The sequence below is a fragment of the Grammomys surdaster genome, unplaced genomic scaffold, assembly GCF_004785775.1.
Source record: "Grammomys surdaster isolate TR1022 unplaced genomic scaffold, NIH_TR_1.0 125698, whole genome shotgun sequence".
Classification (NCBI taxonomy): Eukaryota; Metazoa; Chordata; class Mammalia; order Rodentia; family Muridae; genus Grammomys; species Grammomys surdaster.
The window spans coordinates 563,694-582,283 of NW_021620534.1; the positions used below are offsets into that span (position 1 = coordinate 563,694).

General features: G+C 40.6%; 1 protein-coding gene across 3 annotated transcripts in view; it reads right to left on the reverse strand.

The window, feature by feature from the left end:
• Positions 1-18,590, reverse strand: part of Armc8 (armadillo repeat containing 8) — an 88,376-nt gene that overhangs the window by 15,438 nt on the left and 54,348 nt on the right. For 2 of the 3 annotated variants that reach the window (XM_028788051.1, XM_028788054.1), the window contains 6 exons: positions 12,853-12,935; positions 12,468-12,549; positions 9,966-10,052; positions 6,707-6,799; positions 4,637-4,786; positions 3,487-3,582 (listed from right to left, as the gene is read on the reverse strand). In XM_028788051.1, coding sequence (XP_028643884.1) covers positions 3,487-3,582; positions 4,637-4,786; positions 6,707-6,799; positions 9,966-10,052; positions 12,468-12,549; positions 12,853-12,935 — 591 coding nt within the window. The remainder of the gene's footprint in view (positions 1-3,486; positions 3,583-4,636; positions 4,787-6,706; positions 6,800-9,965; positions 10,053-12,467; positions 12,550-12,852; positions 12,936-18,590) is intronic. The other variant, XM_028788052.1, reaches the window with a different exon arrangement.

Here is an 18,590-nt window from a genome sequence, read left to right on the forward strand (position 1 = left end):
ACTATGAATTCCACATCCACAGATGTGGACTATGAATTCCACATCCAGAGATGTGGACTATGAATTCCACATCCACAGATGTGGACTATGAATTCCACATCCACAGATGGAAAAATTCTGGAGGAAAAAAAAATTTTTTTGATGGGCCCATAAAAGGATTTAATTCAGTGCTACATTCGTTTTTTTTGTTGTTGTTGTTTGTTTGTTTTGTTTTATGGGTTCCGCCACCCTCTCCCACCCCCCCTTAGCCAGTGCTTGTCCATAGGTTGGAGAATGCCTCAGGGACAGGGCAATTTAGGGTATAGGGTTGTGAAATCTCCACGAAAGGACAGTAGCTGTCCAAGCAGAAATTCTCTTTCAGGGTTCTCCTCCTGACCCCTTCACCTCATACCTGGCTCCTCCCCTGTGTGCTGTGTGGGTGTCACCAATACGATGATCCTACGGATAAGGCTTGATGCAGGAAAAACTTTATGTAGTGAGTGTGTGTATATATTTTCCTGTTATTATTCCTTAAACAATACTGTATGTAATACATTGTTACACAAGAAGTAATTCAGATTACTTAAGAGTGTACAGGAGGATACGTGCAAATTAAATACAAGTCCTATACCATTCATTTTATATATGGGACAAGAGAATGAGACTTTGGTACCATGTGCTGAGAAGGGGAAGATCAATCATCCACAGATATTGAGAGTGACTGTATATGCTAATCTTTTAAAAAAATGACATATCATTTTTCAAAGTGTGTCATTTTGCACTCTCACTGCATGCTTGCTAGCAATTGTACAAATGGCCATTTAAAAACAGTTGTCACTCTAGGGCTGGTGACATGGCTCAGAGGTACTTGCCACCACGATGAACCACATGAGTCCCACACCTTGAACCCACAGGGGAGAAGGAAAGGACTGATTCCTGCTTGTCCTCTGCCCTCACAAGCATGCTCACCCCCACACAAATAAATAAGTAAATGCCACAGTGTTCCTCAAAATGCTTGTCATTCTAAAGGACTTGTGGTGGCATTTTACTGTGGAGCACCTGTCGGTAGTTGTTTTCTTTTTGTTCTGAAAGCTTCCTATATCTTTTGGACACAAGTCACTGTGTCCAATGTGTTCACAAAGTGATTTCCCTCAAGTGGGGTGTCTGGCTGGCTCATGCTCCTCAGAGTACACTCCACAGAGTAGAAGTTTCACAACTACATGAAGATCAATGCATCTTTCTTGAATGCTATTTTAATCATTATATCTTAAACATTTCATTATTTCTACTATATTTTAAAAGTTTTGTAATTTTACTCTTTATGAATTTATGATTACAACTTTATTTAATGTATGAGATAAAGTTTAAAGTTAATAATTTTTCACCTTTAAAAAAACTGACATCCATTTCCCACTGAATTTTCTCAGTGACTCTGTAAATTATTACAAACCATACACATGTGAGTCTATTTACAGACTTTCTAATTGGTTCTATCTTTATGCTGATGATATACTGTCTTGAGATTTTATGTCTTAATCAGGTAACAGGGAGCTTCCACTTGTTTTTTGTTTGTTTTCTGTTTCTTTTTTAACAGAATTGGCTATTCTAGTTCTTTTTACTTTCCAGAAATTTTAGGAATTGAAAGACTGGTAATTCACCACTATATTAATCTTTATCCTGGGATCATGACTGGGATTATGTTGTCTGTAGCCATTTAGGGAGACCCAATGTTGTTCATATTTTATATCTTTCTGTTTATTTAACTCTTAGTTCTATTGTTATCAGAGTCTTAGAACTTTCAGGATGCAGACCCTTATGAGATTTAAATCTAGGTACTTTGTTTTTCACAAGCTAGTGCAAATGTTGCTTTTAGTATTATTACTAATCCCTCACTGCTTAATTGTGGAGAAAACAACCTGTTTATATTGTCACCTTGCTTAACTTAGTTCTAGATTTTTAAAAAAATAAGCAGATACTATTTTCTACACAGCTCCTCATGTCTAGGGAACAGTTCTGTTTCATCCTTTCCAATCTCTGTGCCTAATTTATTTTGCTTGCCGTATTCCAGTGCCCTGTTGACTAGGAATGATATGAATGGACAAACTTGTCCTCTTTCCAATAAAAGGTCAAAACCGGGTATATTCACTACCTCAACTGCAGTGGTAGTAGCTGCACCTGTGAAAACTTATGCATACTTATGTAAACTGCACATGTGTACAGCTTAATAAATGCCCAATAAAAATAACTTACTAAATGCTTTTGAGGAGGACTGAAGTTCCAAGTAACAACTAAGTTTAAGCCCCCTATATACCTACTTCTGGGTCACCTCCAAATTCTCTGAGTGTCCATATCTATATTAGTGTTCTGTGAAAGCATACTGTTGTTGGTTGTTTTGCCCATATATAAATCCTGGCTTGACCTTTATGGCTTGCTTCTTTTCAGACTGGAGGAATTCTATCCAGGCAAGCTGTCCCTACAGACAGAATACATCTGTATACTTTCCAAGTAGCATTTTTTCCCAAATAGTGTATTTCTTCATTCTTGTGTCCCAGTACTGGCTTTCATTTCAACTACTTCCAGTGTTAAGTTATTGCTCATTAAAGTTTACTTGTAAATTTTCAATCACCTAAGATATTTGTCTTAAAATGACTTAGTCAACTCTTTTTTTCCCACAATTAAATTCATGCCCGGCTCTTGAGTCCTAAGCTCTCCGATGTGCAGGAACTCAAAAGGTAAGCCAACGCTCCGTCACAGTACTGGACAAATGTCTCTCTCTCACATATGCTCACATGCATAATATTGTATGTGTTTGTTCATGTACACGTGTGTGCGCGCGCACGTGCACACACACACACACACACACACACACACACACACACACACACACATACCTCTCAAGAAATTCTGAACATGAACATAGTCATTTTTACAACCAACCATGTCTGGAAAGCAAACACTAATAGTGTGTCAGACTCTGATAACATCTTGGCAGATGACCTTTATTTCTGTCATGCAATAAAATATACACAACTTCTAATTTAGATAAATTTTAGAAAATGTAGACAGTAACTCCCAACTGACTCCCTGATAATATAGCTCCTGTACTTTTATACCTTCCCAAATATATCCTATAGAAAAAAGGGTTTGAAATAGCAACCAAGAATTGAAGATGCTCAAGAGTAAAGAAACCAAAACTCTTCAGGACAAGGAATTATCGCTCAGGGAGTAGTGGGTTTGAGATGAGACCATAGTGACAGAGAAGGCGACAGTCAGTACTAGAGGAAGCATTAAGTCCAGTGTGCTAAAGCAGACTGTTCCTGTGGAGACGGGACAGAGCATGTGGCATGTGATACAGCCAAGCAAACTGCAGACTCTGGCCATGTTTTCCTCTATTTCAGGGAAGGAAATCACACAAGAAAGGAGAACCTTCCTTCCTGTCTCCAGGACAAGAAGACTTACAAGGTCTACCTTTGTACTTACAGGCAGAAGGTTCTCCACTACACATACCTGCTCTTTGACTTCAATGCTATGCTCCCCTTCCAGAATCAGAGTGACTGCTTGCATAATCTGCTTTCCGTGAGTACTCATTATTTTATCTATATGCTGTAAAACAACGGGGAAATCCACAATTACCATCTGGGAGACAAAGCAAAAGACCCCAAAAGGCCTCTTTTCCTTTGGTTTAGTTTACTGAGAATGTCTCATGCAGCTGATCAAGATCATGAATCCTGGACAGTGTGCTAGCACTGGGATTATAGGCCATGTAAACAACACCTGACTTACAGAACATTTCTCAAAGTTACATGATACACAACTGCTTCAAGCAGAACAATACAGCATACAGATTCCACAGACCAGTGTTTAGTGTTCTTCTAAAGCTGTCCCCACTCTGTGTGTGTGTGTGTATATGTATGTATGTGTATTTAAGTTGTATGAATATATATGTGTATATATGTGTGCAAGTATATATATATGTGTACATGTGTGTATGTATATGTATGTGTGTATGTGTGTACTATAAAAGAACTAAAAGCACTGAGACTCAAGAAGCACAAAATGAGGAATAAGAGCAAAAGACATGGAAACTATGATGTAGGTCAATGCTATGGTCTTAGAGTACAAGTATGGTAAGGAGGACTGAAAAGACAAGTAAGGCAGAGAAGGAACCTCCTGTTCTCTATCTACGTGAGAGTCACTGATGATGATGGGCAGGGACTATCAGAGAAGGCCCAGAGTGAGCCACTAGCAAGGCTCAGCATCTCATACTCTTTCATGTACCATTTCTCGCCAATGACATTGACATGTGAGCAGGTGATAGGTGTGTCTGTGGAATGACAGTGAAAGGAATTTTCAAATAAGAAACAAACAGAGGCCGCAGAGACAATGATCTGGTCGATGAGAAGATGCACTCCGGTCAGCAAACCAGGCAACAGTGGTGACAAGTCAAGGCGGGTACACATCAAACATGGGGAGAGGGAGACCTGACACCAGACAGTGATGGCAGGTGGAGGATTATAGATTGGCAGTCCCCAGAGCACCCATTCAAATGACAGATCCATATGGGAACTTGCTTCTCTGGAATGATCAGCATTTTGCTTACAATCACAGGTGCTGAGCAATGCAGTGAGCTCAGATGGAATCCTAGGGTGGTACTTACAGGCCGAGTGGAGAGGAGATTTCTAAGAAGTCCCAATGTCTTCATCAGCACATTCATATCAGAATCTGATAATAACCGGAATAGCTGTTCAGTACTCAAACTTCGTAAAATATCTGCTTTTATTTTTTGTTCCGCCTGAAATGCCATATTCTAAAAGGATTAAAGAAATTACAAGAATCATGTCTATGGTCACTGTATTAAATTTTATTTTAATAGAACTCAAAGCACAGAAGGAAGCTGGATTGGTCATACTATTTTTCTGGTTCCTCTTCATTGTCTATAGAGAGCACTAACAACTTGTCACGCAGGAAGCTCTCAATCGGTGGGAGGTATGCCCTGACTATAAGCCTATTGGCAGCTCAGATGGCCAGTGGCTACTTTGTTTCTACTTATTTTTTAGTTCATATACTAGATTAGCTCAGTTTACTCCAAACATGTGCAACTGCTCCTCTGCTCCTTCCTCCCTCCCTCCCTCCCTCTCTCTCTCTCTCTCTCTCTCTCTCTCTCTCCACAAAAACAAACAAACAAACAAAAAACAGACAGCAAATGGCAAATAGCACTTCACAGACACACATGTGCTATAACAATTTCCTATAAATTGGTGGTTTATATGTCAGTTATTGATCTCTAGACAGGTATTCATTTTAATTAAGCAGCTGAGACCTATAGGAGAAAAAAGTTATCAACGATACGGGTATGACAGTCAAAAGAACACTTGCTGGCCATCAGAGACCCAGGCCAAAGGTAACCCTATAGCTTTACGTTTCGTGAACAGAGGCTGTAGAGGCTGGTGGTATGGAGACTGACTAGAATAAGACGGATCACAGAATGAGACGACTCATTTGGGGTCCAGCAACAAACCTGTGCAAGTCAGGGAGCCCTCAACAAGTCAAGTCCCACAGACTAGCTAAGTGAGAGATCTGGGGAGTAGGTCACATACATGTGGACATACAGACTTCTGAGTAAGCTCTCCTACTGAAGGGGTGTCTGAGACTGAAGTGTAAAGGAACTCACACTGGGAGATCGGTCCTGAAGAGGAGATAAGGTAAAAGGATGCTAAGTCAAAAGGCCTGGGGGGTGCTTTGAGAAGAGCTACAACTTGTACTAAGGAGAAAAATCACTAAGAAATAATCAGAGATTATAATTTCTGTGCCTAAATTCATATCAATAACCCAGCAATACTTTCCCAGCAGTAAGTAAGGTACATACATCACAGGAGAACAAACAAGAGCCAGCGCAGGCCAGCAACAGGGCACAGCCAGGTAAAAGACACAGACCCCCATGACCTGAGGGGACTCACCCGACCCTGCCCCAAAGTTGCCCTGTCACTTCTGGCATGTGCGCACACTCCCCTACTAAGTAAATGTAATGAAATATTGATTTTAAAATAGCAGTTACAAATATAAAGTACCTAGCTTTGGTCTGATACACAGCAACTAAATTGTAAATACCCTTAGTATGTTTTTGAAAGTCCATGAAGGTTCACTCCTTATAAAAATTCAATGATGTTTACTTTAATAATCTTGAGAAGAATGGTTCTGACCTCCTAACTTAATAAGCTATTATTATGTTTACTAGAAACTGTTCAATTACTAAGTATTTGGCAAGGTAACTATTCTACAAAATATGCTAACTACATGGGTGATGCTTACATTAGCTCAATTCAGCTACTTCAGAACAACTATCTTTTAAACCATGTACACCATAAACGTGAAAGTTTTTGTGTCAGAACAACAATTATTCTATGCCTTGGTTTACTATCTGTAAAGAAAGTAAAGACCGTCACTACATGCAAGCATAAAATAAGCAGCTCCCTATTACTGGCAGTATATTCAGAAGAACACAAACTTCTGTTCCCAGATGAAGGCATGTTATAGGACTAAACAACTCCTTTACAGGTCAACCCGAAAGATGAACATGGACTCTTTCAGGCCAAAGGTCATTAGAAAACTGGGCTGCATTAGCTAGCTTTTTGAAAAAGAAAATTCCAAAACATATGCCATATAGTTACAACTTTGATAATGCCTCTGTATTTCTTGTACGTTGTGACATTACAACAATGAGACATACCATTAAAGCCCAAATCCCGTTCACTCGTAGAGCAGGGTTTTCACTCTGTGTCAACCCACAGAGCAGCTCGACAGCTCCTGATTCCAAAATGGGCTAATTGGAAAAGAAAGAACAAGACAGAATAAGCCAACCAACAAACCGGAGTCCACATCAGGTTGCAAACGCAGTATCGTCTTCTCCAGCACTGACTGCACCATCTCTACCCCATCTTACTCCAGTCTCAGCAGCCTTCACAAAGCAGGAACTACTGTACCATCAAAGTTACCTTGAGGAAGACAAGGTCAAGGTCTCATTCTCTTTCTGACTGACTCTCTCTCTCTCTGTCTCTCTCTCTCTCTCTCTCTCTCTCTCTCTCTCTCTCTCTCTCTCTCACACACACACACACACACACACACACACAGAGTCTGTAGGCATCCTAACACTATCTATTTCTCACAGACTCTTACAACTGCACTGTTCACTTCTCTACTCCTTTCATTCCAAACACACTGCAGGCAGGGCGGTGGTGGCGCACGCCTTTAATCCCAGCACTTGGGAGGCAGAGGCAGGAGGATTTCTGAGTTCGAGGCCAGCCTGGTCTACAGAGTGAGTTCCAGGACAGCCCGGGCTACACAGAGAAACCCTGTCTCGAAAAACCAAAAAAAAAAACAAAAAAAAAAACCAAACACACTGCAGAATGCAAGGTTCAGGAATATTCTTGGCACTACTCGTCCATAGTCTGTGCAGAGCACAACTGTGCTTTTAGAGTCACGTCACATCTCGTGCCCAGAACAGCCTAATTACCGACTACAGTCTGAATACCAGGCTGAAAATGGGTTTCTATAGAGTCTGTAAAAATCCTCCTGACTTCACAGGATTAAGACTTCCCATTAATAAATACTGAAAGGCTATCTGGTACCTGGTGCCTAGAAGGCTCTTAAGGAACTCAGCAGTACAGATTCAGGAAAGGGCACTGCCTTTCAAGATGACATCTTTGAAGATCATATATTCAAATTATGGTATTCCAAACATTTGCCACAGTGGCTTTATCATATTTCTCAATCTATGTATCTAATTCACATTATGAATTTTATTTCACCATTTGATGCCCTTAACCCCTGATAATTGTTTCCTGTTTCAGTGTTTTTCCTAAGAACAAAGATATCCTCAGAAAATCACAATATAGTTACTAAGTGCAGAAAAGTTAACATTAAATTAAAAAATACTTTTATCAACATAAACTCTCTACTTCAATTCTGCCAACTGGCCCAACAACGTTTTTGTAGCATTTCTCTCTCTTGCTGATCAAGGGAAAGCTTTTTCTCAATATAAAGCATCAGTGAGAGCCTGTGAGCTCATCATCTACCGCATCTCCTCACTGGACGCTACACAGGTGGCTGGACTTGCTCTGGCTGTGACTCAGTCCAGACTTGGTCAGTGCTCTACTGCAGACAGAGGACTGGGGGCTCTGTGAGCCCACCTTGCTCTCTGTCCCCTCCAGTGCAGTGTTCAGTAACCATTCCTGACTTCATCTTGGCAGTGCTGCCATCCTAAATCAAAGCCTGCAGATGCTTCAATACAGAGAACGAATTACAAACTACCAGGTTTATTGTTTGGTCCAACAAACAATAAACCTCACCTCAGGATTATAGAAAAGGACAGGGTGGACACACACACAAACACACACAGTTTTGGTTATTGTTGTTGGGACTGAATCCATTTTCTGTGCATATGTAAGAATGCTCTACAAGCCCAGACCAGAAATAATGTAACAGTAAAACTGTGTAAAGTGTTCTCCCATTCTTTATTAAGCTTTTTTTTTTTAAATTAAGAACAAAAGCCAAGCTGGGCAGTGGTGGTGCACGCCTTTAATCCCAGCACTTGGGAGGCAGAGGCAGAGGCAGGTGGATTTCTGAGTTCAAGGCCAGCCTGGTCTACAGAGTGAGTTCCAGGACAGCCCAGGCTATACAGAGAAACCCTGTCTCGAAAAACCAAAAAAAAAAAAAAAAAAAAAAAGAAGAAGAGCAAAAGCCATGAGCTTAAAATATTTTAATACAAACTGTAGTAAGAGACCCCCCTCCAAAACAGGGAACAATAGGAGGTGGCAGAAAGAACATAAGAACCAAAGGACAGGGAAACATGCAGCAGAAAGAATCTTCTGGACATGACATAACCATTACCAAACTCACTGCTGCTGTAGATACGACCATAACACCTGCAGACTGGGTTGCCAATTGACATTTCATCATGGGTATGAAGGGCCTGTAAGGCTCTACCCCTTCCTGTGGGTCTACTGTCAGTTAACGGATGCTGGGGGAGAAGGGTGTCATGTTCTTCAGTGGTGTAACCACAGTCAAGCTACCTAATGCTTTAGAAAATAACTTCTATCCATGGTCATGTAAGTAACTCTAAGTAAACACAGTGGGTCACACACAAACAGTACGTGAGGACAAGAAAGTAAGGAGGTGGAAGATGGTACCAGCAGTAAAAACCACTAAAATTCATTGTACATGTAGGAAATGGTTAAGGATAGAAATAGAAAAAAAAATCCTTATATTCATTCTGTCTTAAACAATCACCACTGAGTATTATTTTCTGATGCAAGGAGTTACTCTCTTGCTCTCTTGAAATGATTTACAATCCTGGTTTTCAAACAAGTCTTTAGTAAATAATGTTTGAAAACAGTCTATTACTTATATTTTTATAATTATTTCTTCACTTACAATTTCAGTATAGACTATTAACTATATACTGCAATATCTTTTAGTTATTCGCTTATAAGCAAGCTGGCCTCAAACTTTTAGGCTCTTGGAATCCTTTTGCCTCAGCCTCCCAAGTAGCCAAGACTTGGTGAACGTTCCTGCAGTGGCTCTGGGCTCTGTAACATCTGGTAAGCTGAACATGACAGAATGAACAAAGTAATGGGAAGTAATTCCAGCCCTGAAAAGATGTGACTCACTTCCTTCTCCACTCAAAGCAAACAACTCAAAAGGAGTTCTTCAACTCAATGCCAAAATTTCAACACCAAGCTCTATTTTAAAACAAGAAAAGCCAGCTGGCGGTGCACACCTTTAATCCCAGCAATAGGAGGCAGAAGTAGATGGATCTTCATGAGTTCAAGGCCAGCCTGGTCTACATAGTAAGTTCCAGAATAGCCAGGGCTACACAGAAAAACTCTGTCCTGCAAACGTAAATAAATAAATAAATAAATAAATAAATGGAAAAAAGAAAACAGTAATTGACTAAACTTTAGCCATATAAGATAAAAATCAATACTAACCTCTTTACTTGGAGAAAATTCAAGAAGAAGGTTACATAACATGGAAGATGCTACTACTAGGATTTCATCGGGTGCATTTTGTAAAACCTACAGAATAAAAAGGGCGTGTCATTAACTTTGAAATGCTAAAGGTAAGGTCATATATGACTAAGTAAAACCCTAAACAATTATCTTACAACTTGACTTCTCATACTGTACAGTATATGTTGGAAAAATACTGCAATTCAGAAGCTGACCTCTGCTGTCAAACTAATAGAATTTTAATAAAATAGGACTGGGGGCATAGTTTAATTGGTAGAGTCCTTGTCTAGCAAGTATGAGGCCCTGGGCTCAATCTCAGAACAACAATATGTATATGTGTATGTGTATATGTATATGTGTGCATATATATCTATATGTGTGTATGTATGTATAAATTTTACCCAAACAGAAAAATTTAAAACACAAACATAAATGTTAATTAAAATTAAATGGCTATTATCTTGTGTCTAGTTAACCAACAGATTAAAATGTGGAAAAGCAAATGAGAAAATTATTAGATATATAAGCAGCTTCTCAACAATGAGAAATCAAAATGAGTATGAGTATTTGCATGAGATGTTACATCTTAAATGTGTGTGTCATGGTTTGAGAGTCAAACCCACATACGGCCATGAGTAGAAAACTCTTCTAGAGTGTTCATCAAACATTTACCCCAGGAGAAGTAGCAGAAGTCGCCTTGCTCTATCCTTCATGTGCATGATACAGAGATTTTTTGAACTGAGCAACCAGAGAAAAAGGTCCAGACACAAAAAGAAGTTATTTTGGGAATCAGTTAAAAGGTCTTGGATGGATTATAAATGAATCAAGATCAAGCTATCATTAAAACAAAACAACTGAAAAGAAGAAGTAGGAACTGTAAAGGACAACATTAACTGAGGAGAGCCTTCCAAACTCTGGGCACGTCAAACTTAGCTCCACTGGTTTTAGGTGAGACTGTCAATCTGAAACAGACTTTTGTTGACTGAACTGGCCCACCCTTGAGGTGGTGTGATCCCAGGGTGGAAAGGTACTTAGGTTGTAGCTGGAGGAGGCAAATAACCTTTCTGAGGCTGGGGCCTCTTGGTAAGTTTCAGGAAACAAAAACACAGCATGATATGAGTCATGTTCCAAGGACGCCGCATGTCCAATAGGTGAAATAAGGTGACAGGAACTCAGAGACAAGCGCAGTCACAGGCCGAGAAGGAAGGTCCACAGCAAATGAGAAGCTGAACAAACTTTTTGTCCTGATGAGCCTCACAAGGCTGGAGCTTGACATCCTTCTAGAAACCTAAACACCAATCACATACCCAGCGCTGTCATGCCTGTCAGTGAAGTAGCTCTAGGGTTCACACTGCTTCTTAAACAATGACTACCATCTTATTTCAAGACCTCAAAGACTAAATCGCATGTCCTGCAGTGAGATAAGCAGTCACATAGGAACCAATCGGCATGTTCATTCTCAAAACCTACAGCACCGACAGATCCAACTCCACCTTGAAAGACAAGGACAACTCACAAAGACAAGTCTCAGGGCACAGACCAAGCTGGCCGTCAACTCACCATCCTCCTGCCTCTGCCTTCCAGGTACCAAGATTTCAGACATGCATTACCTAGCTTCCACCTGGCTATCTGTCCACTGGTCTGTCTCACTCACTCCATCCTTCTACAGTGGTCCCGAAGGCACCCTTGCTACTTCCTACATCTTTCACACATAGCCTTTCTGCTCATTGAAAGAAATCCTTCTGGTCTTTTTACCTTTGAAGTCTAATTCACATGTCCTGCTTGCTGTTTCTCTTATTTCTGTCACACTGATAGATGTCCCTATTCTAACCTAAAGTTTAAGCAAGGCTAAGATCGCCATAGTAACAGATTTTGCAAGGCCAATGTGCCTCAAGGCTTTGCTTACTTAGTACCCAACAACAAATAACAACCAAAAAAAAAAAACAAACCAAAATAAATTTTAAAAATCTACTGAGCAAATGAAATGTATACAGATACTTAAGATATTTAAAAGAAAAAGATCGAGGACCAAGTTGATGTGGTTCTGAATGAGAGTTAACATTATTAGCAACAATTGGAAACACCCTTTATAAGTTTCAATTCAGATTTATTTGCCTTGAATTCTGTTCTCCTGGCATGGGAGACCCCGAAAGCCGAGTTAATGGTACAAATTTTATTTTATATCTATAAACAGCCAATTCTTCTCCCTTTTATAACCCAAAGACTATGAGGAAAACCTCTGGATTGAAGTTTAAAGAATAATAATAAACATACAGAAAGCCACACGAGCACTAAGAGCTCAAGCTAACAAAGACACCTGGGCTGGGCCTTCCCTCTCACACACGCAATGCTGACCCTCTGAGAGCCATAGTCTCCAATTCTGTAGCTGCTCAGAAGTAGTCTATCTAAGGGTCAGCTGCATCCCTAGACCTGGGTGCTCAGCTCACACAAGCTCTGTGCTGACTGCTGCGACATTCTCACCTTCATTAAAGGTTTCCACACCGCATGATCCTGGAAACTGGTTCGAAGCTGTTGTACAGATCTGGATAAACTGTGCAAACATCTATAAAGAATGATCAAAATTAGCTTCCCAAGAAGCCAAAACTCACATTTCAAATCAATTGCTTGGCTTTTCACTAGTACGAATGTACACTTCAAGCATGGCTAATTGACACTAAGTCAGCTACAGCAAGACACCTCACGGGCGTTGGAGGCTAGGTTCTGTTAGGTAACATTACACACTGCATGGATTCACCTGAGCATACGTTCCAGGAACATCTGCATCCTGTGCTTAGTGAAGGACCGGAAAGGAAACAGGCTAAACACAGAGCAAGGGATTTTTATTCAGACCACGTAAAGCTCATACCTGACAGCAGCTAACCGCACCTTGACACTAGACTCAGACAAGCCAGTCACAATTCGGTCCATCATATTTTCAGTCTCAATGATCTGGAGAAAAAGGTTAATGCTGCATAAATAACAACATGAAGGTGACAAACTTCACTGCTTGTAAATGCAAGTATGTTAATGTCCATTAAGAGTTCCATGGTTTTAGCAAAAGATTTTACCTCTCCACAATCACTTTGCAGTGGGGCAGACAGCTCACCAGAAAGATGGGGCAAGCACCCACTAAGGACAAGCTAGGATGAATGACAGGCATAATTGTGTTTCTTCATTTTTAAGGTATTTAAAACAAGATTTAAATGGCCTAAGTACTACAGAGGTGTGCATGAACGATCTGGGCTGAGGGGATGTAGGTAAAATATGAGACATTTCCTGTAAGAATGACAATGAATCAAGAGTCCACACTGCCCTCATCAAGTGAATAAAATCTGCAGGTTCTGACACAGCCACCCTGCACCTCTACTTTCCCAAGCAAATTTAAACTAAACTAAATATTAACAAGTGACTCTTGCTGTCCTTCACCACAGTATCAGGCTCTGGTATATGAAATCATAACAATCAATAAGCTTTGCCTCTTATGGTTCAAAGTAAGATACCCTGAAATTCGTCTTCATTAGGTCATGCACTGAGGAACGACTAGTGTGCAGAGGAAGTTAAAGTTGCATGGGCCTATGGAAAAACAGACTTTTCCTATTAAAGTGTTAGTGCAATCACAAAAAACATTAATACCATCAGTGGATATCTGTTGAGTTCATGTATGTGCCAGTTGTTGTGCTAAGCATTTGATGCTCTCAGGTTATCTGACTCTTCCATTATCTCTTCTGTGTGTGTTATTATGAATGCTTTCACTGACATGCTAGGAAATTGAGGATTCCGAGTAACACAAGAGTTCTCTGACTGCAGAGTCCATGTACTTAGCAACACTTATAATACTGCTCTGGTTAATAGTTCTAAACATAAATGATCCATCATCAGGAGGAGCCATTGCTCTCGTGTGGAGCCCCTAGCACAGACCAATACCCTCAGGAAATTGTTGATAGTCATTGTGTCTAGGACATACCAATGGAATCAGATTCTTGCATAGACACGAAGTATTTTTTGTTTTTAAAATAAGGTGAGTCCAGTGTACAATCAAAGCTGAAGCTTAAGACAACCAAACTAGAGCAAAATGAGAAGACTCAGAAGCTGGACTTCAGAACAGGAGATGAGAACTCTCAGGATGCTCACAAGTCATTTCAGACTACCAGTGACCAGTAAAGAGATCTCTACTATCAGGAGCAGAGAACATGGGATGGAGATGGATCAGTGGTTAAAAGCAAGGCTCCTCCACAGGACCCAGGTTTGATTCCCAGCACTCACCAGGCAGCTCACAACCATCTTTAACTCCAGTCTAGAGAAGTCAATGCCCTTTTCTGGCCTCAACAGGCACCACGTACAGGTGGTGCTGCCAGATATTCAGGCAAAACACTCAAACACATGAAATGCCTTGGGCAAGTGAGGAAGCTCAGAGGCTAACAGTACTTGCCAACTGTGTATAAGGACTTGAGATCAAGCACCTAGACACACATGATAAAAGGAGAGAACCAGCTTCTGCAAGCTGTCCTCTCACACACATACATGTAACACACATGCACATACACATACATGTAACACATACACATAATACACATCATACACATGCTCACAAACACACATAATGCACACATGTAATACACGTACATGCAACACACATGCACATAAACACACAAGTAATACTTGCACACATAACATACAAGTACATATAACACACATACACAGGAAAGGAGAGGACAGAGGGGGAAAGAGAGAGAAAGAGAGAGAGAGATGGGGGGGAGGGAGAGAGGAGACAAAGAACCACACTTTAGCTATAGGTTAGAAAGGGCCATTTTCATAGTGTTTAACAATGTCCAAATAGCCCAAGAATATGTAAATGTAGTATAAGAATATGTATGTTCCTTATATCAGACCAACCTTAACCACATCCTTACCTTTATGAACATCCATGCTCTGCTCCATTATCATGTCTAGCCTCCCATGTGCCTTCTTTCTCAGGCTAGCTTCTCTAACTCTCCTATACATTTTGCCAATGTGGATGCCTGTCTGCTTCCCAGAAGACACAATCTCACCTCTGTCAGACTTTCACCACTGGCTCCTCCAGGCCTGTACTCACCTGCAGGAGATGCCCATCTCGTGTGGTACCTATCTCCCACTTCAAATTTTTTCTAGGTCCATCAAATCCCAGTTCCTCTTGCTCATTCTACAGTATAGATGTTTTGCTTTTTTGATGGGACAGAAATTGACTTAGCGCACATTTCTTTGTTTTTGGGTTAGGGTCTGTCTGTGTTGCTTTAGCTGGTCTCTGATTCAAACAAAGGAGCCCAGTGATCCAGGCCAACAGGTAGGAACAAGCCTATGCGAGGCCCCATGTCCACTTCTTACTGAAACCTTTCCATTCTGTTCTTTTTTTCTTTAACCTTGTTACGCCGAATACATCAAGTTAGATTCGTGATGCTTAAATCCCTTCTACCATGACTCCCAGACCACTGCCCCACCTCTTTCTCGTCTGTTTACAGTGACTTCATCAGAGGCTATGTGTGTACAGGATAATGAGACACAGGACTACTTTCTAACAAAACACTACCAGCTCTCACTTCAGGTGCTTAGGAAACCTAGGCATGGGCGAGACTTGAAAGAGACTTATGGATAATATTTACTGGCCACATTTAGTCAAAGAAGTAAACCTATAAAGTGACAGGACAGTATAACAATCATATAACACCTAATAAAGATGATCTCAATATAGCAACAGGTCATAAATACCTCAGCAGTGAAGAGGCTTGCCACCAAACCTGACAACCTGAGTTTGATTCCTGGAACCCACACTGGGAAGAACTGACTTCCAAAAGTTATCCTCTAACCTCCACACATGCACCATGGCACCTATGTACACATATAGCATTTGTATAAATACTCCCCACAAACAAATATGTGTAAAAATAAAGAAATGCTTGAAACTGCTTAGCCTATGAAAGTTATAATTCTATAGAAGAGATGAGCTAGAGAATCCTGAAAGCTTACTATGGCCCCACATCAAGTCTACGACCTCCTTCCCAAAGTTATTAAGGTCAACAAACAGCCCCCAGGGAGAGGGAACAAGGAGTTGACCAGAATAAAATAGTAGATAGTCAGACCCGTGGGGGAGGAGACAAAATACAATGTTATATAGTGATCTGCTATATAACTGTAGGCAACACACTTTGACTCTCTAAGACTTCAGCACAATGAGGAGACACAGCAACCATTTCAAGTTATCATTAGGAAATAGCAATTGGTCTCTCTGGACAAGACCACTGTGTTGTTCAGAAGCAATATGGAAAGCAAGGTAAGCGGGAGGAAAAACAGGAACTGACTCAGGCCTAGTGAGAACACATATCAAACCAGGAAAGGCAGTTCCCACCAAATATGGGTGTCTAGTAGTGAGCATGATTTAAAACTCAAGAAAATAGTAATAATGGAAAGATTCCTTCCTCCCATCAAACTTGGTGCTGAACAACTACTGCTAACTGTGGGTGCTATGGCACTTGTATCTACGGACACAAAAAGCATCTAAAGAAATGGCAGGATCATGAGATTAAGGGGGACAGAATGAGAGAAACATGAATAAAGGGCAAGTGGGAACCATAGCCACTCTGAAGAATGGGGGTTTCGCTATGAATTGGAGAATGACCACCAATGACCTTCCTAGACAATATCTAAGTTCAGGGAGAAAGATGAAGAGCTGTTAGTACCAACTGTGTAACAGTGGAATGGAGCCTTACACATCATTCCTAAGTTTTTTACAGTAAGGCCATCTTAGATACCTTCCATCTGGGCACAAACTGATCTTTCCTAGGACATCTATAGGTATAGATTTGTACATGAAGTTGTTATAAAGCAGACCCTTGCCAGGGTTCTAGGAAGCCTGAAAATCTGATTCATCTTCTTCATCAAGATGACCAGTCCATAGGAGGGTAAAAATGACACATAATCAGAATATGACCATATAATTCCAGTCCAAAAGGGCATCCAGAAAGGTCATGTAAACAACATGATCTAACCATGTATGCAGGGATAAAGGGACATCATGATGAATACCATGATCAAAATGAGGATAAAAATGTGATTCCAAGGCTTTAAGGAAAGGGTTAGAAATCCAGACAACACATTTCCAGTTCAACAGTGCAGGAGTTAGAGGTGACTAGTATATATTGCCAAGGTCCACTGACTCATGATAGTCTAACTGAGTGCCACATGGGTTTATAGACCAGGGCTCGGAAAGGCAAGAGCAATAAACCATGTTCTCTATTGTACCTCTTAATGAGCCCAGTACCATGCTCCAAAGCTTTGAAAGGGACCAAGTCATAGCATCTAGAATCATCTTGTAACAGTAATATCAAGTAGACCTGGAAACTGCTCTGACCCATAGGTCTTATTGGAGACTCTATAAAAGAGATACTGTCCTCTGCTGTAGATAACACATCCAACCAGCAGTGGTACTGGTCTCAGGCTATCTTTCTGGTGGAAGCAGTCATTTTTTTTTCTCCTGGATACTGGAACTGTAAATCTAACTACAGAATTAAATGCCAGCATTCTACACTGAGGATGGTTTAGGTCAATAGACTAAGTGCTGCATTGGTGTCTACAGTCAGTGTCTGCATACTGTTGCATTTGTATTACTGCAATTCTTCCAGGAATGGAATTGGATCTAGTAGAATGGGAGATCCCTGTCTCCAGGACAAAGACCTGTAGGCATGAAAGAGAGACGGTAAAAGTACAGAACCAAATAACAGCAAAATGGTTCACTGCACAGACACCATTGTCAACAACCCCAAGATGACCTGTAGATACAAGAGAAACTTTCAGTCCTTCATTAATAAACTCCAATAGACTCATAATTCAGTTATGGCCAGGATATAAGCCATTTCCTGAGAGCTTATAAAGTGCTAGAAGGATCAGGAATGTATCATTTAAGAAATAAAGCAAAACAAAACACCCAGATTCAACTCTTCCTCAGCAAGACTCACAATGAAACATTTTTCAGTGATCAAAAGAAACAAGGCAAGACAAAATAAAACAAAACACCCTTAAGTTTGGATACTGAACTATGTTTTAAACAGGTCAAGCAAACTGTACATAAAGCAAACCCCAGTGGTATTAGTGAACTTTGAAAGCAATTTAAAGTGGGTGGGTTTGGGGCCAAACGGGTAGATGGCAAAGTGGTCATTGTCTTAACATCATTTCTGTCATTTATGGTAATATATGCTGCAACCAGGCAAGTATAATTTAATTCCAAATGAGTTTGTGAGGAAGGTTCCCAGAAGTTCTGTGAAGTATTTTAAAGACAACAAAACTGGCCACAGGCAGTATAGAGCTAGAGTCAAATTGGAAATCAGAGGATGTAGCCTCTTGAATCTATGCAGACAAATGACTGCATCCAGGAAGTCTAGTTAAGCAGGAGAAAGGAAGCAGACAAGCAGTGAGTGGCTCAAGGGTAACAGGAAGGGCCTGTCGCAGAGGAGGGACCTAGTGGACTGCACTGTTTCCATCTGTTAAGTGTTGTTAGAGACAGCAATGCACACTGACTTGAGCTCTAATCCTCACCGAGATGAGCACTGTAAGACCTCATGGTTGTCAATGAAAGGC